Source organism: Zerene cesonia, chromosome 11 (assembly GCF_012273895.1).
Source record: "Zerene cesonia ecotype Mississippi chromosome 11, Zerene_cesonia_1.1, whole genome shotgun sequence".
In the NCBI taxonomy this organism is placed as follows: domain Eukaryota; kingdom Metazoa; phylum Arthropoda; class Insecta; order Lepidoptera; family Pieridae; genus Zerene; species Zerene cesonia.
The window spans coordinates 8,231,473-8,254,299 of record NC_052112.1 but is presented as its reverse complement, the minus strand read 5'-3'; the positions used below and the strand labels follow the sequence as shown (position 1 = coordinate 8,254,299).

The 22,827-nt window shown below is 30.8% G+C and overlaps 2 protein-coding genes across 3 annotated transcripts in view; both read right to left on the bottom strand.

Annotated features, from left to right (window-relative positions):
• Positions 1-1,208, bottom strand: part of LOC119829945 (zinc metalloprotease ZmpB-like) — a 48,957-nt gene extending 47,749 nt beyond the window's left edge. For both annotated transcript variants that reach the window (XM_038352685.1, XM_038352686.1), the window contains exon 1: positions 1,013-1,208. The gene's annotated coding sequence lies outside the window, so the exon portion shown is untranslated. The remainder of the gene's footprint in view (positions 1-1,012) is intronic.
• A 9,870-nt stretch (positions 1,209-11,078) lies between these two features.
• LOC119830287 (MFS-type transporter SLC18B1-like) lies at positions 11,079-22,722 on the bottom strand. The gene is made up of 10 exons (XM_038353247.1): positions 22,612-22,722; positions 17,261-17,430; positions 15,938-16,085; positions 15,370-15,556; positions 14,856-14,971; positions 13,850-14,043; positions 13,210-13,305; positions 12,650-12,818; positions 12,296-12,444; positions 11,079-11,382 (listed from the first exon to the last, which is right to left on the bottom strand). Exons 1-10 carry the CDS (start codon positions 22,720-22,722, stop codon positions 11,208-11,210), a joined length of 1,515 nt encoding a protein of 504 aa, XP_038209175.1. The 3' UTR covers positions 11,079-11,207.
• Between the last annotated feature and the right edge of the window lie 105 nt (positions 22,723-22,827).

The window sequence follows — 22,827 nt, the reverse complement described above, 5'->3', positions numbered from 1 at the left end:
CAGATTCGAAATTCAAATGTAATATTTTTTTATAATTAAGTGTAACAGTATTTATGGCCAGACTAAGTATATATTGAAGCGGAATATTTAAAGTTCTACAATAAAATAATATTTTATTCGATTTAAATTATGTAGAAACTCATTAGGCCCTATAATAATAACATGTGCTTTCCTGATATAAAATTATTAGTATTAATACCCAAAATTACAAACTATCAATTCCTTTAATCGATCGTACATAATTTTGAATGCTCGTTTGAAAGGTGACGCAATGCCGTTGAAGTCTTTTCGCAAGACAAGTTTTTTCATCAAATTTAAAAATAGCTGATAACTACTAAATGAGCTTATCAATTTTGTATAAAACAGTACGGTCAGCAATAAATGTCATTTTTTGAATGTTTAATTAATTATCTATTATTTGAATAAATGAAAATAAAATTTGTTAAAATTTACTAAACAAATAAATAAAGTTGTATTATTAACGTGAATATGTTTATGGGATACACAGAAAATTGTGTTTTGCAACATGTAAATTGTAATTTAATAAATATGTTCAAATCTTTAATTATTAGTAGCGGAACTCTATGTAAAATGCTAAAGAATTGCAATAAGCAGATTGCATTCATCATTGAGAAATTTTTAATATCGTACCTTAAATATAAAACAATACGTGTAGTTCGAAATAACGTAGGTAGAGATTTATTATTAACAAAAACGGAAAAGATCAAAGAAACATATAACAATGTCAGCAGGTGTAGCAGGTGGCGTATATAAATTAAACTAAATAAACATATCTAGGTAAGAAATCAGTAGAAAAGCATAAGTATTAATAAATAAAAAACTTAAAAACTTTATGTCTTTTCAAACAATTTAGCCAAACTATAAGATTTATGCGAAATTTGTAAGTTGTATAAAAACAGTTGAACGTCCCGTCTTAAGTATCAAGCTTCAGGAACCGGAACAAAAAAGGAACAAGGAGGGAACATTTGCACATCAATAGAATAAAACAAACCTGTATTTCAAACAAGGAATACAACACTGGCACAAAATCCAACAGTTTGTTCCACTGGCACTTCAATTAAAAAATGTGATGGAACGAAAAAAAATTCAAAAATGGAACGGTTAACGTTCAAACGTTCGAAATTCGAAGCGGCTGAGTCCGCGGTGCGCGCGCGAGTGGCGCCCGGTCACGTGCACCGGCGAGCGACCACCTGTAACCCTGTCGAGTTGGAAAGGTAAGCGTACGTCACTATAGCTCTTACCTCTTCCCGTCCTTTGTTGTGGGCTCTGTATTAGGATCCTTGTTTTGACGGTTGCGTTCCAACAGGACTTCGTTCACGCTTACAAAACAAGACAAACGCAAGTCGTAACAAAAACAGCTATGCGTAAACTTGAGTAATATATGTTTCAAAATTATTAATGTAATTAATTGCTTGGAGATTCGACTTATCTATTTAATTTCTACAGTCACTCCGAGATGAAAAGCGGGGAAACACTGAGAAATGGATGCAAAAGTTAATAATATAAATGCGGATGATACTTCATAATTACCTAGTCACTGGAAATAAACAATAGTACAGTGATCTAGTATTATTAAAATTAATGACTGTATTTCATAAAAAACAAGGATAATGAATAAGTGATATTGATTTATTTGAAGGAAGTAACATTCACCTGTCAGTAATCGTTAGTGTCGGTCTCTCTAAAGATGCAAAAATATATACGGAAGTATAAAAAATAAAAGAAATGAAACCGAATGAGCACCCATTTCTTTCGGATGTGAAAAAAGTAAAAGCTAATGTCGTTGTTAATTATATTTTATCTGCTGTACATGTTTTATGAGAGAAGTAATATTGAGGGATACGAAAACAATCACGAAATTAATTGAGTTCAGTAGAATATGTGTTCCTGATACTTTGAACGAACATTTCTTACACTTACATTACATATCTTACAAACATACATACTACATTACATATCTTGTCAAATGTTATTCATTAAAGCACAGATAACATAGATTGAAGTAAAAAATAAACACAAATGGTTTTATGCTGTTAACTGTAACAGCATCTTAAACAAAAAAAACGTCTTTATTCCTTAATATTCTTTTTCTACTCCTTTAGAATTATGAATTTTATTCGTTGCATATTTCTGGCTACAATCTTTTCTATTCTTCTACTTTCTAAAATTCAAAATTACTGGGGAATTGAAATAGTCTCATCGATTACGTTTCTGATTGTTGTGTAACCTTTAAATGAGTCAGGTTTAGTGATAAGATAGGAGCTTCAAAGCTTAGTTTACATTAAATAATATCATGTCTTCAAAAACAGCAGGTTTGTGTACGATATATTAGAAGGGCATTGCGAAGCTAAGGCGCAGGTAGCGTCTTATCTCATGCACTACTCAGAAATCGACTACGAGCCGAACACATTTCATGCATTCATTGCAACGTCTGATAAAAGAATAATGCAATAAAGACGATGTTTATAAGAATTGGTTATTGTTTATGTATTGTAGAATTTAAAATGTCTACGTTTTACAAAAAAAAAATATATGGTTTACTGATAAGGCAAAACTAAGTAGGGTTTTAGGGAAGGTTTCTTTATAAATTTGATTTGATTAAGGTAAAATGGAACCGAAGGAAACGAAAATGTACGTGAATACAAAACCTAACAAAATCTGTAGTACATTTTCTAAGATTCCATACCGTATTTTACATATTAGTACAAATTTATTGTTGTAAAGGTTACTTTTAACATCATAAATATTAATCGGGTCTTAAACATACGTGGTTAACGCTTTTTACACTGCTTAGACCTCATGTTATCGAACCCAAATGCAAAATATATTGAAATTCAAGATTATGAAAGAGAGTTTACTCAAAGTGAACATTACTCATGTTTATATTATTTGGTTACACATCATTTAGAAGAATTGCTTAAGCTTACTTGAATATTATAAATAGACCACGAGATAAGAATTATCCTTGTTTTGAAGATTTACTGTTGAAAAATAAAGAAAAATTAAAATTGCATAAAGGATTATTACTTACGAAAGACGAATACTCGTCTAAAGGTCGATCATTAGCACAAAATCCATAAATTACAGTAAAGTAAAACATCTCTAGTATTACAATTTACCGTGTTGCGGAAACGCCGTGAAATACCGCGGAGTTGAAATAAATCGTTTCTTAAGGGCATGGCTAGCTTATTGATGAGAATTTTTGAGATGAAATACTTTAGAGAATTAAAGATAATAATTTATGCAGTTTTGCATTTACGCTTAACATAAATTGATTGCAAAATAAGAAGCATGAATGATGAGATGATTTTGGATAAGTTATAACGATAATTATAATAAAAATTACGAGCAAATATGTATTAAGTATTGATGCATAATAACGTGAATAAAGCTAGTTATATATTATATGCTATATAAGTAAGTTTAGTTTCTAATATTTATTACGTATTATATAAAAGTTTTTAGCAATACTGCGACCATACCTAATAAAATAGAGGCTTCGATATAGTTACGTGTAAACTTTATTACTTTACACGTAACTGTCTCTTTCTCTCTTCTTTATCTCTTTAGTTCTCTGCTGCGAAAAAAATCGATTGCCCACTGTGGGACATTTCTCGTTCTGAACTTGCATTGTGGTATTTATCGTAAACAGAAAATATATAATGAAAATGAATTCTCAAAAGAAGGTGTTTAAATTTGGAGAAACACAGGTTTTAAAAGAAATATAGTATTTAAGAAAAAGTTTAATGAATGTAAGTATTCATTGTGGGTCAGACATCATTAGGAGCGATTCGCTTGATTGGCTTGCAATTTTAATACATGTTGTTAATTCTACTTCCGACTCTCCTTTATTTTTAGAGAAAGTTTCAAAATGGCGATGTAATTTAATAGATCCGATACTTTTAACTAACAAATCTTTTAATTTCTTAAAATGACAGGTGTCAAATTAAGTTGAATTACTCAGACTTAGATTAATCGTTATAGTCCTCCATGCTACTCGAAGGTCATTCTGTAAAGTGACTGTATTTATTTATACTACTTCTAATTAGGGAAAAATCAATGAAGTAGAAAACGCTTCCGTGACTTACAATCAATTTCTTCATTATTTATAAATTTAAGCGATTTTTCCTCTGTTATATTTTGTTCAGTTTGATTTTAAGTCAAAATTACCTTATTTAATTTAAGATACTCAAAGTTTTAAACGTAATATTTAATTGTTAAATATTCCATATTGCGAAGGTCGTAGATTTATCTATATATATTATAATTTTGAAAAAATGTTCCATTTTTAAACTGCTGCGTTTTTTATTTGTGTATTTTTTCCAGTCTTCTAATACATGTTATATTAAATCCTATTGAGATTCAGAGTAATAAATATGATCTGAGTGGTAGGTAGGAGACGCGATACATGCAGGAAGTGAGGGCGAGCAAGTGGGGCGAGCGCTCGACCGAATCGACGATATTGGGTCGAATGTCTTGGACTTCATGTACTATGTTACTTGGCGCATAGAAATGTAGGTAAGCTTGCTTGGGTTGCGCGTTTGGTTTATAGAAATTGTGTGTGGAATGTTCGAGAAAAATTGTCATGAATCTGTTCATACGGCATTAACATTATAAGTCAAATTAGTAAGTTAGTTGACTATAGTAGAATCTTGTATCTGTCACAGATTTAATTATTTCGGGGTTTTTTATGATTTACTCTAACGACGTTACGCATGTTTCTCTTTCAACGATTCTTCGTGACGTGTTCAATGACAATGCGGAAAAAACTACTTGCAGTATTATATTACGTCACGTTTAAATAAACTGCATCATTTAAACATTTTCCCTAAAACAAACGCAGCAATGTACACCACAGTGCAGCGCTTCGCCGCGAGTGTGACAGATCACAAACTTTATCAGCATTCAAACAGTACAATAGATGAATTATACTCGACTACCTGGCTCAATGGAAGGATGTGAATGGTATCTGAGGATGCCGTAACGCTTTGTTTGTGAATCAATCCAGGAATGTGGAGATATCGAATGACTTATGAGGAATAAAATTGTTTAATACTACACCTTAAACCATGCTTAAATTATTAGGTATAGTTAATATGCAATTTAAGTACTTTTGTAAGAGTACGTTTCTGTTCACGCCATATCATTGATGGCAAAAGCATTATTTCTGTAGCTTATGTGTAATTTTGGTGCACAGCTACATCACAACAAAATATCATTGAAATTCGTTCTGGAAAGAGTAACAAATATCTTTAAATTCAAACAAACTTTCGCGTCTAATATTAGCAAGATTTGATTATTTTACTATTGTTTGTTATTTTAGTCATAAATTATTACCACTAGACATTTGTCCACTAAGCAAATGCACTTCTATTTTAAATGAATAAATTAACCATATAAATAACCCTCTACTAATAAAAGCCTGAATTAAACACTTCTTTATTCACGACGTTTTTATGAGTCTGTTAACTTGTTATATTGATTCCTTTATATTACTTCTGAAGACGTAGTGAAATATTTTTTTTACATAGATAAAACATATGTATTTTAAAATATTAAGTTTTATTTATTACAAATAAAACATAATATTATATTCTTGAATCGTATACGTTTCAGTTTGCATTTTAAGAGAATAATTTAACGTTCAAGTATTTAATTTATTAGTAATTGTAAATAAAAATATATATTTAGTACGTTTAAATACTTACTCTAAAAAAATTGCTCCCACCTTTTCCCGAACAGATGCACACACGCACAAACAAACGAACTAAGAATGTAGTCTCCAGAGTTTAGCTATTAATGCAATTAAACTCTGTCGATCGTCATCAATTGTTTTTCGACGTAATGCCTACGAAGAAAAAACGTATAATTCCCATCGGTAGCAAACCGGTGAGACCACAGACAGTGAGTCAGTCTTAAGGATTCTCCCAAGTACAGAGTAACAAACTTTGTTATGCTTTTAAAAGTACTTTTCTCATGACATCATTCTAGATGATGATGAATGAGTTTTGCTCTGCATCTTTGCAATTTTGTAAAAACAGATAATCCTTCTGTGTATCTTTTGTCACATGTTTTCAAAACAATTAGCGCGACGTCTATACGAAGTCAGGAACTATAGACACTTCCTGGCTTTAAAATCATTATAAACCCACGGTCTAAGACACGGAATGAAGGTTCTCGTTTAATTTGTTAATGACCATGTCGAACACCATTTATACTATATTTTATTCACTTGATAAAACTATCCTTACCAAGTATGGTATAACTTTTCATTACACTCTTGTTTTCGAGTCACCAATTGCTCAAAAGATGGGCGTCTCTTCGTCTCCGAAAGATGTTGTGAAAATATTTATACGTATACCCATTGCGTGGGTGCATGCAATATTATTATAATTAATAAAATTCGGTAGCACACCTCAACGCATTGATTTGAACTTGTACGGTTTTGCGACTGGCGGAAATTTCTGCTTTTTTCGTTGAATTTGATATCATATTATTTTCTTCGAGAACGTTCCTTAATTTAATGTATATTGGTGCGGTCAGGGTTTTAACTGTTACTGGTTGTAAATGAATCATTCGATGATTTCAAAATGTTCGAAGAAACGGTTGGATTTTCTTAAATTTTATGGAATTATTCATAATTAGCACATATATTATTGTTTAGTTATTTATAAATGAATTAATTACATTGAATATCGTATATATAAAAATAATGGGATGTTTTTAGATACCTACGTAACCATTTCTCAAAACATGAAAGAATAAGAAAATAATAAGAAGCAAAAGATTATTTTATCTTTTGATGTTACTATGTGTTTTTACATTTACATTTAATTAACAACAACTAATTTTAATCTAGGTGAAATGTTCAGATTTTGCATAGTTTCCTAGATAGCAAGAATCTGTCCAATTTGCTGAGCTGTGGACTGAAAATTACGCAACTTAAACGAAACCCGCGGTTTATATAATTGATGGAATCGATTTTATTCATTTAATAAGAGTATTTTTTTACCTGATCTTAGCAGAAAATAGGGTTAGAATTATTATATATGTATTCTATTTCGTCGAATAGCATTCATAATGCACATAATCTAACTAATGTCATTAAAATGTCCACTTAGCTACGCTATCTAAAATTGAATAAATTATTTTGTTTAAATGAATTTAGATGGTTGTTTTTCGCACGTATTTTTGCTTTTTTGAGCAAAATTTACTATATTCATGTGGATCATACAAGGAAAATACAAGAAATACGAATTGATTTTTAATTTAAAGACAAAAAGATATGCAAATACGCAGCTCATTCGTTGTTTTAATATTGTTATTATTTCGTTACAAACTTGCGATATACAATAATTTCCAATCTAACAAATGTCTTTTAACTTCAAAAAGTGACAATCGCAAAATTATTGCGCGCTTACCTTCATGACCTATTATATAATCTACATTTAATTTGAGGCCTCGCCATGGCCACAAACGATAATTTCGTTATGGTTATGACTTAATACTGTTTACAAAAAAGTTTTAACAAGTATAAGTGATGCTCTAATGGTTGATATGGCATTTGGTTTGGGTGTCAAGGTGATTCGCAGTCTATCAACCGGTTTTTTAGGATTTGAAGATTTGTCATCTGATTTATAATAGTTGATTTGCTATACGAGTAATGACTAATTTAGATACCTGGTTTATGATAAAAAATCTTCATATAACTTGTCTTAATGAATCAGTCCGCAATTGAAGTTTAAGTTTTTATCAAATTATCAAACTTCATTAAACTTCATAACGTTCGTTTCAAAAAATATTTTTATATAATGTAAATCAAAATATAAAAAAGGTTAATCAATAACTTCGAAGTTAAACCTCAAAAAAGTATACATGGAAAGATTTAAACAAAACATAGAATTTTCTTTTTCCTTTGTACCGTTTCACTTCAATCTTGAGAACTCAGTTACTCGAAATTTGAACTCGAGTCGTGACATAAGCTGGCTCGACTGGTTTCATATAAACATCTTTGCCCTCTGTGCAGCCTTACTTTCTGCTTCATTTTATTATATAGCGTGTGAAAGAGACGGAATGTGGCTGCGAAACTATAAAGTTTACTTGTGAATAGTACTAGTAATAGCATGATATAATTTCAGGGTAAATGTATTTATGTGTGTCCGAATCCGATGTAATTTAATTTAAGTTTAATATTTTACCAACCCTTGTACATATTTATTAATTTTAGGATTTACTTTGGTGTCCAAAATTTTATACTTTACTACGCTACTAAACTTGGCATTATGATATTTTGAAAATAAAATGGATCCCTAAAGACTGTAAAAAATATGCTGTAAGATCATCATCATATAAAAAAACTTCAATTGAATATGTAATATAATCTATGGTTAGTAATGTTCAGGTTAATATTTTACAGTACGGTAGACGCTAGCTAGATACATTCACCTTCCTGCGTAGCGGCACTCATGATAGTATCTATTCCTATTGCCCTGGTACTTGAAGCTTCAACAGTTTTATTTTTGCACTCCGTAACTTGTTTATCTTTTATATGTAGCTTATCTCAAATGAAAAATATATCTGACGGACAAGCCGTTACAATTGTATGTTCTTTAGATGCTGGTTTTTTTGTTATATCAATGAATGCCATTCTCATCAGTGCGTAGATTCTTTAGTATAAAAACTTGGAACCGATTCAGTTGTGTTTGAAGGCTGTTTGTCGATTCACATGAAAAAGCTGATCTTGTCCTAATAACTGGGTTTATTGAATATAATTAAAAACCTCTTACCCATTCAAATTTAGTTCGTTACTTTTGTTATGAATCTGTGTGTTGAAATTCACGTTTAGCGTGTTTTGTTTTATTTTCATTAATTTTGAATGTATATTTTACGGGACATTTAAAAATATTTGATGATTTTATATGATACATAAATAAGCGTGACAATCGGTAATTAGTTTCATTGCTATTCTATTTTAGACGACTAGAAATGATGTTGTTTTATTCACAATAAATAGTAATATTCTTTATATTTACTCCTTGAGTACTTCAGTAATTTTTTCTCTACTGTGAATGTAAGTACTAAGTTAAAACACATAAAATCTGCATCAATTGTCAAAATTTTCAATCTTTCAATGGCTATTTCTTACAGGTTTGGTCCTGCTACTTTCACAAAGATCTGATTGAGAAGAAGTTAACCATCATCCGTTAGTTTTTTGTTTCGATTACTGGTAGTAAATAAAGTCAGAAAGTTCAAAAACTTTTCCGACTTTAATCATTTCTATTCTTTGAATTTTGAGCAATAGCATAGAATTATAAATTAATTATAAATTATATTATTATCTACATATTCTTCGGCAAAGTAAGACGTAAATAATACAACATTATTTTATAAACTCGGTATGGTGCTATATGTAAAGATAGTCATGGTATGCGGCAATTAATGTGTAGTGTCTTATGATAGATTTGAGATGTATAGTTAAATCATGCATAGTCGGGAAGAATATTCGAAAAATTATCGAATAAATGTTACAATTGTTTAAATTTTTGCCTTGTAGGGTACCGGTTATTATCATGGCACCACATTTTAAGGATAACCATCTGCATGAGTAAGCGTCAGTGACGTCATGCCTAAAAGATGACTGGAGCTAAGCTTTTTGTTATTTTATTTCACGGTCGAATTGTATTCATTATTATTAATATTATAATAATACTGTACCTACAGTTCAAGGTTCGGGTCGTTGCCAACTAGATTACACATGAATGTACCCAAATTACACTGATGTTTAATTATATGTGACGAGCAGAATACCTAAACATTAAAAGCACACTAAAATTAAAATGATATTTTTCGTAATTTACGTTTTTATCTCAATTTATAATAGACGCTATAGAAAATTTGTAACCGCGTATACATAAGCAATTTATTATCATTATAAATTTCCTTACCACTTTAAAAGAATATATTTTTAATTAATAGCATGCGGACCGGTTATGAGAGCCTCTCCATAATCCACAACGACCTTCCACGAAACTCCATATATTATGTTTTCTAATATATTTTTAAGTCCACCGTTTATAAATTCAAATAAAATACACAAAAGTATGTTATGAAGCATATGAGTAAGTGAAATACAATTTTTTTCTAACTGAAAGCTGTTGATTGAATTGTTTAGTTATCACATACATAATAGATATCTAGTCAAGCCTAAAGAATGTTCTTTTAAAGATAAATTAAATTTACTCTTAACAAAATAGCCATTCTTTTCTATGTAGAGCGTATTTGCTATTATTTACTACAAAAAAAGTTTTGTAAATACATGTAGTATGTTCAAAAGCCTTAGTTTATAATTTGACTTTAAATATGTAAGTTAAATTTTGGACAGTACGAGCTGCTCGTTGCGGTTCATTATTTAATACTAACGAACACAAATATTTATTCAATTTGGTGTGTCGTTTGGAATTTGTGCAAGTAAATAACTTTCGGCGATTACTGATATTCATTATATAAATGTAATACCCATAAGAGATAATAAGCAGCAGCAATTAACGTCACCAGAGACATGCGTATTTTATCGTGGTGTTTGTAATATTAAAGGTTAAAAAGAAGAACACACGATTTTTTATAAAATTTATTTGTTCAACATAATTAATCTAAATACTTCTAAGTATATTCACAGAGATATAAGTCGTATTTAGGTATAAATTATTGAATATTTCGTAATTAACATTATAAAAATTATAGTATTTAATTACATCTTAACTCTATGATTTAATTATTGTACAGCACTTATAACTAGTATTGTATGTTATAACTGATATTTGGTATGCATTATGTCATATTAAACTTTGCCATTTATATTTTAATCGCCTGCGATTTTTTTTTGGTAACTTAAAACCAACATTTTGCTATGAAAATTTTCACAGGCTTGGTAAAGTTATCATAATTCATATTTTTAATTCAACAGACTTTATCGTTATGAATGGTTAAGTATAATTATATTTTTTATGAAAAAATAACGTAACACGACAATTCAATAGACATAAAAGAAGAAAATCTAATTCAATTTGGAAAAATAACAATTTTAATAGCGCTTTAACACATAACATCATATATAAACATACAGGCATATACACATTTAAAACGAAAGATTAACTGGCATATAACATCACATAAGACTTGTAAATATATTATGTGATAGACACAGAGCCTCGGAACCTAGTGTCAAGGCTCCCATATGAGGGTCTGTATCTTGGTGTGCGTTGGCTCCAAGGGCTCCTACGGTTCTTGTAGCTGGAGCACGCTATGAGACTGTTCATTGCGGGAGGTCTAGATTGTTCCACGCTAATGCCGTAACGACGACTGCTAGGGGACAGATAGAAAGTTCTAGAAGTGTGGGTGTGTAAGACGCATTTTAGAATGTTAGTTTTTTAATTTCTAAATGTTAGTTTAAGTTAAACTTGTACAATAGAACGGCTAGTGTTCTGTTTTTAATCTAGATAAGTTTTGTTGTGGGTTTGCTGTTAGAAGCATTTCACATTTTCTTAAACTATTTTAAACTAAAATTCTAAAAAAAAGCTCTCGAGTTCGTTTTTTAATCTTAGTTGTAGGTATTCATTATTCACATACATATTTTCACAGACGAAACAAAAATTCTAGAATGTTAAAGGATTAATGCGTTTGCACATCTGGTTCTCTGATTGATTTTGAAACAACCTTTTAGTATGCTTGGCGTATGCGCGTTACAATCAATAGATAGTGGGATCTATCCTTGTTGAACACAGATAAAATCTCCATCGGACAGGACAAGAAAATTGATAACCTACTTGGGTATATTCAGCATTACACAATTATAGGCTTTATTCAAAGCCATCAAATTGAAAAGTAGGTTTACAAATATACTAAATTCACTTTACAACAAAAGTACATACTGTACTGACAGCATCGATCATTTGTAAAAAAACCCCCAGAAACATACATTGATAACACTGAACATAAAAAAGAGAAAATGTATATTTAAAACAATAGGAAACATATCGGTGGGGATTCGAAACCGCCTGTTTCAGGTTCTCCACTTACAATTTATTGATTTAAGTAGATTTTTTTGAGAAGCTTATAAGATATACACATTTAACTTTAAGTCATACTTTATATAAAAAATCAACTATTTCAACGTACGTTAAGGGTTCAAATGCCGCCTCACGATAGCATTTCTTATCCTTAACTTTATGAAATATTTAAAGTGCATTTAGCTCTACAAAAATCGGCATATCCTCACCTCTTTGGCCTCGTCGTGGGTATAAACTTCTCTCCAATGAGCACGCTTTCGTCAAGAGTGCCATCAAGTTGCAGCAGGTCTCCGGCCGAGACGGACACCTCCATTTTTGGCCGGTCACACGTCCACAGGAATATTAGCACGACAAACATCTATTTAATGAAAAAAACGCTTATTTTTTGATTAAACAATTATAAGTACTTCATGAAAGTTATCGTCGTAACATTGTTTTAACTCATTTTTTAAGTTTTTTATCGACATGGACAACAACTCCCATCTAATTAAATAAAAACAAAAACAATAATATTGATTAATATTAAAACTATTGTAATTAAGTTCACATTCATAGAATCTTACCACACATATATGAAGAATGACAATGAATGTAGTCGAGCTTCTAAATCCAATAGAATCAAAGAGGAGACCCGAGACTGTTGGCCCGATGAAGGCGCCGAGAGCAAAAGTTGACGTCCACATGCCCGACACTAGCCCATACGTTTCTATCGAGTTGGGGAGACCACTCGAACTGGAATAACATTTATAAAGACATTATCTTAAAAAAAAATGCTATTTTTATTCAGTCTCACTGATTGAATACATATATCAAAAAGATATTAGAATTTTGAAATTGAAAATAAAATAAAATCTATTTTTTTTTTTGAATATTGAAACATTTAATCACATAAAAGTTAAGGTGAAAAGGGGTTATTGTATAGATTCGTAATGTAGCAAAAATTTCTTACAACCCGTGGTTGGCAGGCATCATCTTTTTATTTTTTGATATGCTGCTTTCCAAACAATAAGAATAGTGGTAAAAGATAAAGCATTTATTTGAAATTTTAATTAAATATCTCATGTATGTCAGTATTTATGATATCGTGATTGGTGATGTAAATATATATTTAAAATTCACTTACATAGCAGTGCTCAGAGCGTCTGAAAATGAGGATACTAACAGACTTCCCATACCGAGGCCGTGAAGAATCAAACCTAATATAGTTACCCATAATACTCTGCAAATAAACAAAAAAAAATATGGTTAAAAAAATAGTAATCGTAATTTTCCATGTTAACTCAAAATGAATTCCATTGGTTATAACTGTCAAAATGCTAAATATCCATTTTATTATGATAATGTTAGCAGAATAGGATTTTTATGGTTTTAATTTGAATATTAACATATTATTAACCACATTTAAAAATATTTATAGTTATTTTCTAAATATATAAAAAATGAATAGTATTAAACTTGTATGTAACAACTTTTAAGAGTATTACAGAAAATAGAATTTTTAGTTTTATAGCTTTATAAATGACGAATTTTTAAAAACTTGAGAAAATTTGATCACGAGGCGGGATTCGAACCCGCGTCTTTTAACCACACCGTAGCAAGTATTAAAGTAATAGCACAGGTAACATAATACTAAACTGTAATAGTATTAGTATTAGGAATATAATATATATAGTAAATAGTAGGAAAATATATATTAAGTGGCAATAAATATTTTCCCACCTTCCACACGTCGATACCACAGATAACATAATACCGATACTCACGTAGGCATATCAAAGAAAGGCGCCGGTCCGATAAGCAAGAAAGCTCCGACCACGAACATATGCCCGATACTAGTGATGTACTTCGGCTTGACCGCGGGGTGGTCGCACAGCCAGCCCCAGCCCGGCGCAGACAGCGCGTATATACCCCCATTGATTATAAATATAACCCCTAGCACTACTGGCGAGAATTTGAACTGTAATTGAAGGGAAAAGTTTTCTTGCTATATTGAATGCTCGCCCCGGCTTCGCCCATAGTACGTGCATAGCCTATTTCAACGAGAAGCTTGCAGCTTTCGAATGGTGAAAGAATTTTTGAAATTGGTAAAGTAGATTTTCCATGAAAACATAACAAATATAAGAAATACAAGTTTCCTTTTTATAGTATTAATGTAGACTATAGTGTTTATAGTAATAGGTACTGTTTTTCATTACACGTATACAATATGCGCATACACATCCCAAATATTGAAGAATCCACATGTGTGATATTTGGAAATTAAAGACTTTGAAACGCGATTTATTCGTCGAAACGTCGGGTTAATATAATGATTACATCGCGTTTAAAATCCGTTTAAAAGTCTTTAATTTCTAAATGCATAATACTCGCGTAAAATCAATTACAAGAAAATACTATGTGATATGTGATATTGTTTGAATACCAGTGGCGGAGATCACAGGCGATCAGAAATTCAATAACTGGTAATATTAGAACGCCTAATATTCTTGATAGGAAAATAAAAAGAAGTGAAATTGTTATATAATATCGACAGGAATTTTAAAAGAAAATTAATTTATTATGCTGGTAAAAAGTAATATTTACTATTAGTACTTAATGTTTGAATAATCAATAGAATATAAGAATAATTTCTTCGAACTTCGAAAAACTAGTAAATGTTATTATAAGGTGCATTAACATATTATTCTGATAAATAAAAACATCTTTTCTACATTTTGCGTTTACTACATTACGAGAAGACAATATTAGTGTGAGAAAATAAGCGAATACCTGTCTCATATGCGGTTCTAGTGTAGCCTGCAGAAAGCCTATACTCAAACTGGTAGATATTATAGTCATTGCTGCTAATAAAACGCCAGGAACTCGCAATACCGACATCATTGTAGCTGAAACACATTAGAATGTCAGTTATCTACTGGATACCAAGATATCTGTACGTTGATTCTTTATTTGTATATTTTCGTAATATTTAATAATTATTATGGACACTATAATTATTTTTACTTTCTATATTACTATTAATCGACTAATTTAACATATTATATATAATGTTTATTTTTCAAACGTGCATTATTACAAAACAGGACACCTACATTTCTGGTGAGAGATACCACGCCAGATTTTGAAATAGAACCAAATGATAATTTTCTATCAAACAATTAAAAACACGTTAATTGGTTAAAATCTTAAGGAGTTATCGATGATATTATAATCAAATTTAGAACTTACATAATTTTTGGGAACGTCGGTTTATAATGACTACAGTGTGACTATAAATACTTACGTCCAGTTGGCTTAATATCTTCATCATCAGCAGCCTTCGGAAGAGTTATATAGCATAGTACAGCAGTACATAAAAGGGCAGCGCCAAGGACAGCAAAGGGTAAAGAATACCCTCCCCAGCTGTAGAGGGCTCCACCTATCATGGGCCCAGCTATGAGCCCTAGCCCGAAGAAAGTTTCTAGTGACGCCTGAAATGAAAATATTAAAAGAGATTAAGAAGAAGAATATCTATACATTGGTTCTGTTAATTGTAATTGGTAGGTGTTGGTCGAACCTACTTGGTAACGACACTTATAAATACTGATGACAGTTTTAAACGGTGGTTCAAAGGAATATTATTTTATGCGCGTTTCAATGTAGCGTTTTATGAATAAGTACATTAAAAGCGTTTTTTGGCGTGGCGAGGCCAGGGACTTTTAAAAGTGTTAGACTATAAGTACAAGAACCAGATTGCAGGAAGCGGTAATATCTAAATGTTAGTTATTGATGTTAACATTCTAATTGTTGGGTATGTATGGGTAATGTATGTGAAAAGGTAAATTTAAGTAATGAAACCAATATGTACTTACAAACATTGTAGCCACGTTATCAGGGAACTCTTTCGCGATGATAGCAAAAGATGCAGTGAGAAAGGCCGCATTTCCCAGGGCCTCTATGATCCGTATCGTGAACGCCAGCGTCACGAACGGTATGTGACCGTCCACTTTGTCCAGCAATCTGTTCATGAGATTCATTTCATCATCAACATCATCATCTTCTGAAATTTAGTCTGTCTCAGCATTATTGCAAATTGCAAAATGTAAAACTTAGAACAGCCACAATCATAATTGTCATAAAAGTAGAATCAAATTTAATTGAAATCTTTTCCTAAATTAGTTTTATCGGCAGTACTAAATATATATATGAAAAATGTGTTTGATCTTGCATAGCTTCAAAGCAATAAATGGGACCATGTTCAGTATTTTATTCCCTTATTTTTCTCAGATACGCATTAAAAATGAAATAGATCCAGAGGTTCATAGTTGTAGATCTCATTTATTTTTGTTGATTAAGTTTTCTGATACGTCATATTTTTTCTGTCAGTCAACGATTAAAGGAAATAACAACTAAAGGATTACTCAACATATGTAAATATGTAATGAGTAAAATAATAATATAAAAAGAGTAATTAAAATCCTTATTATATGAGACAAACCCATGGAGATAATTTTTAAATAGAAGAAGTCTCGAAATTGCTATTTATATTACTTTATATGATTTTTAAGAGAAACATCCACATTAAGACTTTTTTAATGTATTAAAATAGATGACGACAGATAAATGATTCAAAGATAAACAAGAATTAAAACACGATTTAAAAATAAACACGGAATCAAGCCATACCAGAAATTGCGTAAAATACAAAGTATAATATGTTGTAATTTACATACGGAATACAATTTAATTATGTAATGTTGATTTTACAAACTTGTTATTAGTATTATTTCAAAAACTATTAACGAGCTTTTGACGCAACATACAAAGTTTCGTCTGTAAAAATATTGAGTCACTTCGAGTAAAATATATTTTCTACTACGTTGGAAAAACGATATTATCTTTCAGGATTTATTCTTAAAACCTTTATTATAATTATTACTTTATCAGCTCATAAGTGGCTCATAAGATTTAGTTATATTAATGAACAAAATACATCACGTAATGTAACTACATATAGTGGTAAGATCAGCATTCTAATGCTTTACATTCACAATGGAACTGCTATATAGTTATCGCGGAAATCCATATAACTAAAAAGTCTATTAAATTAATCAATATTATCTATTTAATTAATTAGAGATATGGATCAATACTGATTATGTATATCGAAATCCTTACCCAACCTGATGACTTACCCAAATAAAATGGCGCATGTTGAGGTAGTCAGTATACCCGCATTGAACACTAGTTTCGGACCCAAGCGATTCAAATGAGCCCCGTAAAGAGGACTTATGGCGAACACAACTAGCTCAAATACTCCGAAGACCAGCCCATATTCTGTAGCCGTGCAGCCTTTTTTCTCTGCCTGGAAGGAAATAGATTCTGCCTAGTAGTCTTAACTTTGTTAATTATTCTGTTATGTGTCTTGAGCGTAATAAACGTGGTTGCCTGGAAGAGATCACTTCTAAGTGATAAGGCCGCCAAACAAATTGTACGCTTTATTTTAGTCATTATTATTATTATCTCTAAGTTTCCTTCTATGTCTAATGTCGTTGAAGAGTTAAATAAATAAATAAATAAACGTTGAATAAGTGAGAGTTATGATTGATTAATAAGCAGTGGCGGCTCATGGTGAGAACCTCGGACTTTAAAAATCGATAGGTCCGAGACCGGGCGAGCGTGCAGGAAATAAACTGCACATATGGATAGTATCACCACTGCTTAAAACGGCGAAGAAACGTCGTGAGGAAACCTGCATGTCCAAGAATCAAAAGTTGGACGACATGTGACATTTGCCAACCTGCACTTGGCCAGCGTGGTGGATTGTGGGCCTGTGTCCCAGCAGTGGGAAAATATTTGGGCTGATAATGATGATGATGATGATGATTGGTTATCACAATTATTTTATTAATATAATTAGATAGATGATTGTGTGTTCTTGTAGGTACAACAAACGTACACAAATCCACTTTAATATGAAATGTTGCTTAGGTTTCTACAACTTTTTCTACTAAAACTTTTTACGCATATATGTACAGTAGAAACCTCCATGAAATATCACAATATTTAATTATATTTTTAACATTATCTACGCTTAGCGAGTGCGCCGTTGTCATTTCAGCTTCTTAACTAATAAAATAGTGTATAATTAATATGTAATTTATAAGTTTATCGATATCACAACAAAATGTTATCACAAAATAATTCATATATTTACTTATTACTATGGCTCAAAAAAATTGAAATTTTAGCTACTATTTACGACGTACTTAACTGCGGAATATCTGTTATTCGTTGATCTGTAACCTTGTTAATTGGCTTTTTACATTATATTTATATTAAATAAATTTAAAAATAGAAATCTTGTTGATAATTATGTTTATTCTACAAACGTCACGTGTTACGGTCACGTGCATATTCATCATGTTCCTTTCACATAATATTTCGTTAAAATTACCTCCTGCACAAAATAAACTTATATTAATGATACAAAGCTAAAGTGTTTGTTTGTTTGAATACAGGATCTTTAAAAAAAATATCTAATTATTGGATATGTATATATGCTATACAAGTACCACGGGCGAAGCCGGATCGGATTCCTAGTGCGTGTAGGCATCGAGGATTGATACACCCTCGCAGTTTTCTTAATTGATATTATTATTTCTTACTAATATAAGGAAAGCTAATAATTCTTACTGTCTGTATAAAATGTCTGTCACAGGAGAACATTTCCTACTATTTTGCTCAACGAATTCTTAATAACACAAAAATGCTCAAGCTCCCCAGAATAGAGTTTGCTGTTAGATTATTGATTGATTAGATGCAGCACAAATAGATAAATTACAATCCATAGATACTCACAAAAAAATAATATTAAAGAAATGACGATGAAAACGAATCGCTCTGAGAAACAATGTTATAAATAAAGACTCGTGTCTCATGTCTTTCGCAGGGAAAGTAATTGATATTTCACCCAGATATATACAACTCGTAAGCGCCTCGTAATTATATTGTGAACATATGATAACCCGGCAAGCAAAGCGGGGTTATAGGTGATCAACGCACTGACGCACTCTATGTATTTCATATGTATATAATTAATGTTATTAATATTGCATCCGTTTATCGTTTAAAATATATAAGACAATTGGTTGATTATGTCGCGAATATATGTAGACGGACGCTTTGGTCAAAACATGACAATATGTGGTGAAAATGTTTTAGATAAATGAAAGATGTATGAGAAATTTTGAAAGAATAGAAAAATATTGATCACGAGGCGGGATTCGAATCCGAGATGGTTGGCCAGGCGTTGGCAAAAAGACGCGGGTTCGAATCCCGCGTCGTGATCAATTTTTTTCTCTTCTTTCATAATTTCTTATGTATAAAGCATTTCAATGCTATAAAATTGAAAATTAAATGTAGGATGTATGTTTGATAATCGTGATTACGTGAAGCTATCGATAAGTGTCTTTACGCACAGTGGCGTAACTACAGGGTGGCAAGTCGGTGGTCAAAATGCCACGAGCTCCCAGCCGCAAGTAATCCCCAGTCAGAGAATTCCAATACCCAATAATTATCATTATACTATATTTAGTAAAAACGGCGCTTCTACGTTTCTTTTTTGTGTTTATTAAAAGTGCATAAATAAGTGTTACAAATAGCGAATGCTACTATGGGCGAGGGGAAAGCGGAGGGGTTGTAGGATCCCAAGAATTTGTCACAGGCCTCAAACGATATAGTTACTATATAAAACTAAACTATATAGTTGAACTATATAGTTACGCCACTGAGTTCAAGAATTGACACAAAAGACATCCAAAATTAAAACATAACTCTGAAAAAAAAATATGCCTTTGTCAATAATTATAGTGAATTAATATTTCAATGTACTCTTATTATATAATTTTATAAATTACAGACCATGTACCAGACCTGGCTTATTTCCTTCTCCTAGCCCTTACCAGTCCATTCCTTCTTTCCAGTCATCAATCCTTTCCTTATCCCTTATCCTTTAAAAGCGGGCAGCGCATTCTGAGAGGTCTGAGCCTCTGCGAATGTTCATGGGCGGTGGTGATCGCTTACCATCAGGCGAACCACCAGCTCAGTTGCCCGCTATGACATAAAAACAATCTAAAAGAAAAGAAACATTGACTTTATCAGAGAAATTTCATGAACCCTTCAAATTAAAGTACAATGACATTCGCAGAGAGAATGTCTCCGGATTCACTTCTAAATGTCGATAAAATCGAAATATCAGAGCAGGTATTCCGTGTTTCAAGTCGTACCTTCTACTTGCGTATGTCAAAACGATCCATTTCCTTGAAAGAAAAAGGAGGATATGGAAAGAAAAGTGAAGGCCAATGGATAACGCGTACGTAACAACTTATAATGCTTTGTGTCATTAACCTTTGTTATTTGTTGTAATCATATCGATGTATAAGGTCAATAGTGTCACTTGAATAACTGAAGATCGAAATGTATCGTTTTTTTTTAATTCTAATGTAGTCCGCAAAGCTACGACTGATTTCTTGTGTTTAAGCGTTTTATAAATATTACATAACAAATGTGAAAAGTAGTCAAAAATCTAAAACAAGATTTATGCTGCCGAGTCTGTTGTGATAAAGTCACGTCTTCCCTTTACAAAAAGTTTTTGCCTTTTCAAAATATTGAAGTTTTCATTTATCTTATTGAATTTGTAAATCATCTCATTCTAAAATGTGGCAAGCGCCAAATGTCACCATTCATACAGGTATACATACCTAACTGTGCTAGTAACGAAAAAAATACTGTTATTATTTAACATTATTGTAAAAGTCCGAGTAATCGATTCCAGAATTTGTTTTTGTTTATGCTCAAAATTTTGTATAAGCACCTCTTTATTATACCGTATGTATGAAGTCTACACAAAATTTTTCGTTTTAATTTATTTTCTCTTAAAATATGTGCTATAAAGCAAAAAATTAAATATTTTCTGTAGTCACAATAGCAAAATAAAGAAATGGTTTTGCGGTCAATTAAGTACCAATTATTTTTTATTCACATTAAAGTGTGTTTTAAAATACAATCTTATAATAGTAACTTACTCATAACACTCTGCCCTAGATCCTAAACAATTTAAATATATCTAGACAGCTTTGCTTATCCATTATTGTAAAATAATGAACGTTATATTCTAATCTAAATGCTTTATGTTAATTAGTCATTTATCACAACAAATATTTACGAAATTTACTCCAGAACCGTACAGAATCTTCAATGATATCGAATAATCAAAACAGGTCAAGGGAGATTTAATTCAAGTTGATTTGTTTATTTTGATAAATCATGTCTTTTATAGTTTTTATATTTTATAGTTTCCATGTTTTGAGTTCAAAGGTAAGTATTTAAAACGAAAGTAATTCGTAATCGACATTATGAAAAAGTTAAATTTATTCTAAGTCCTCAGGACGAAGACTTATTTTGTCTTGAACAATTATGATGTTAATATGTAATAAAAATTTCATAGATTTTAGACCATTTCAAGTTGTAATTCAGTCTAATCATGAGCCTAACTTTAAAAGGTCGTGTCAGAATTTTTCAAATTTATACTGTGATTCGAAACATACTCTGCATAGAATTAAAAACCTCTATCTGATAGTAGTTGCTTCATATTGATATATCGGAAAAGGTGATTTATATTTGTGATTAAATATCTTATAAATTATTGTTATTCATAATAATAATTAAATTTAGATTCCATAAGTAACTACTAACTACTCACTTATTCACTTAGAACTTCTAAAGTGAATAAACACAGAAGTAGGTATATAGTAATTGTCTAACATATTGAATTAGTTAGGTATGCGGTGCATTCAACTAAGTTAATTGACCATATCGAGTGATATTGGTATTTGAAAATGTTTTATGATTATTCATAAATATAATTTATTTATCTAATATGTTAAACATAAAATAAGATAAACAAATAATATAACCATATACTTTAAAAGATAGTTATTTGCGTGTGTTTATTTTTTTTTAATATGATGTACATATTTTTTATGATTTATTAATAATTGTATTCTGCTCTCATGCAAATTAAAAAAATGTGTTATTTTTCCGTCTGCACATTTTTTTAAAGTATAATTTTTATTTAGACAACATATTAGCATGAAGCTTATTAATTCTATCAAACAGGGAAAGACAATAAAATGTATGAAGGAAAAAAATTATTCAAATTGTTTATGAATAAAATTCAACTGCAGCTAAATTTAAATGTTGGTTCGATTTCTTAATTTAAAGGGAATTAATCTAATATTATTTGTACATTCCAGAAACACACTTTACGTATTATATTTTATCAATTTTTTCAATATTCAATATTTTATCAATTTATATTATTACTTTTGCTTAACAAACATTATAATATTTTTATATCTTTAATAAAATTCAACAGTCTTTCCGCTACCACATTAAATTTATCGAATGTTTATGATTTCCTTACTTTGTGTAATGTCACGGCTCACAAATTCATAAAAATTTATACCATTATTTTCATACTGACCTCTTGTGGAAAAAATGGTGCCTGTAACGCAACACATATGGCGTTACAAAAGTCTGCAATCGATATTACAACTAACGTAGACCATTGTCGCCTTGTAAATTTTAATCGCATCTTAACCCTCTATTCTTTAATTTATTTTTTAGAATCACAATTCAAGCTGTCATCGAATTACGTTAAACACAAATCACCAACTAAATAATTGTACCAATAGTCCCC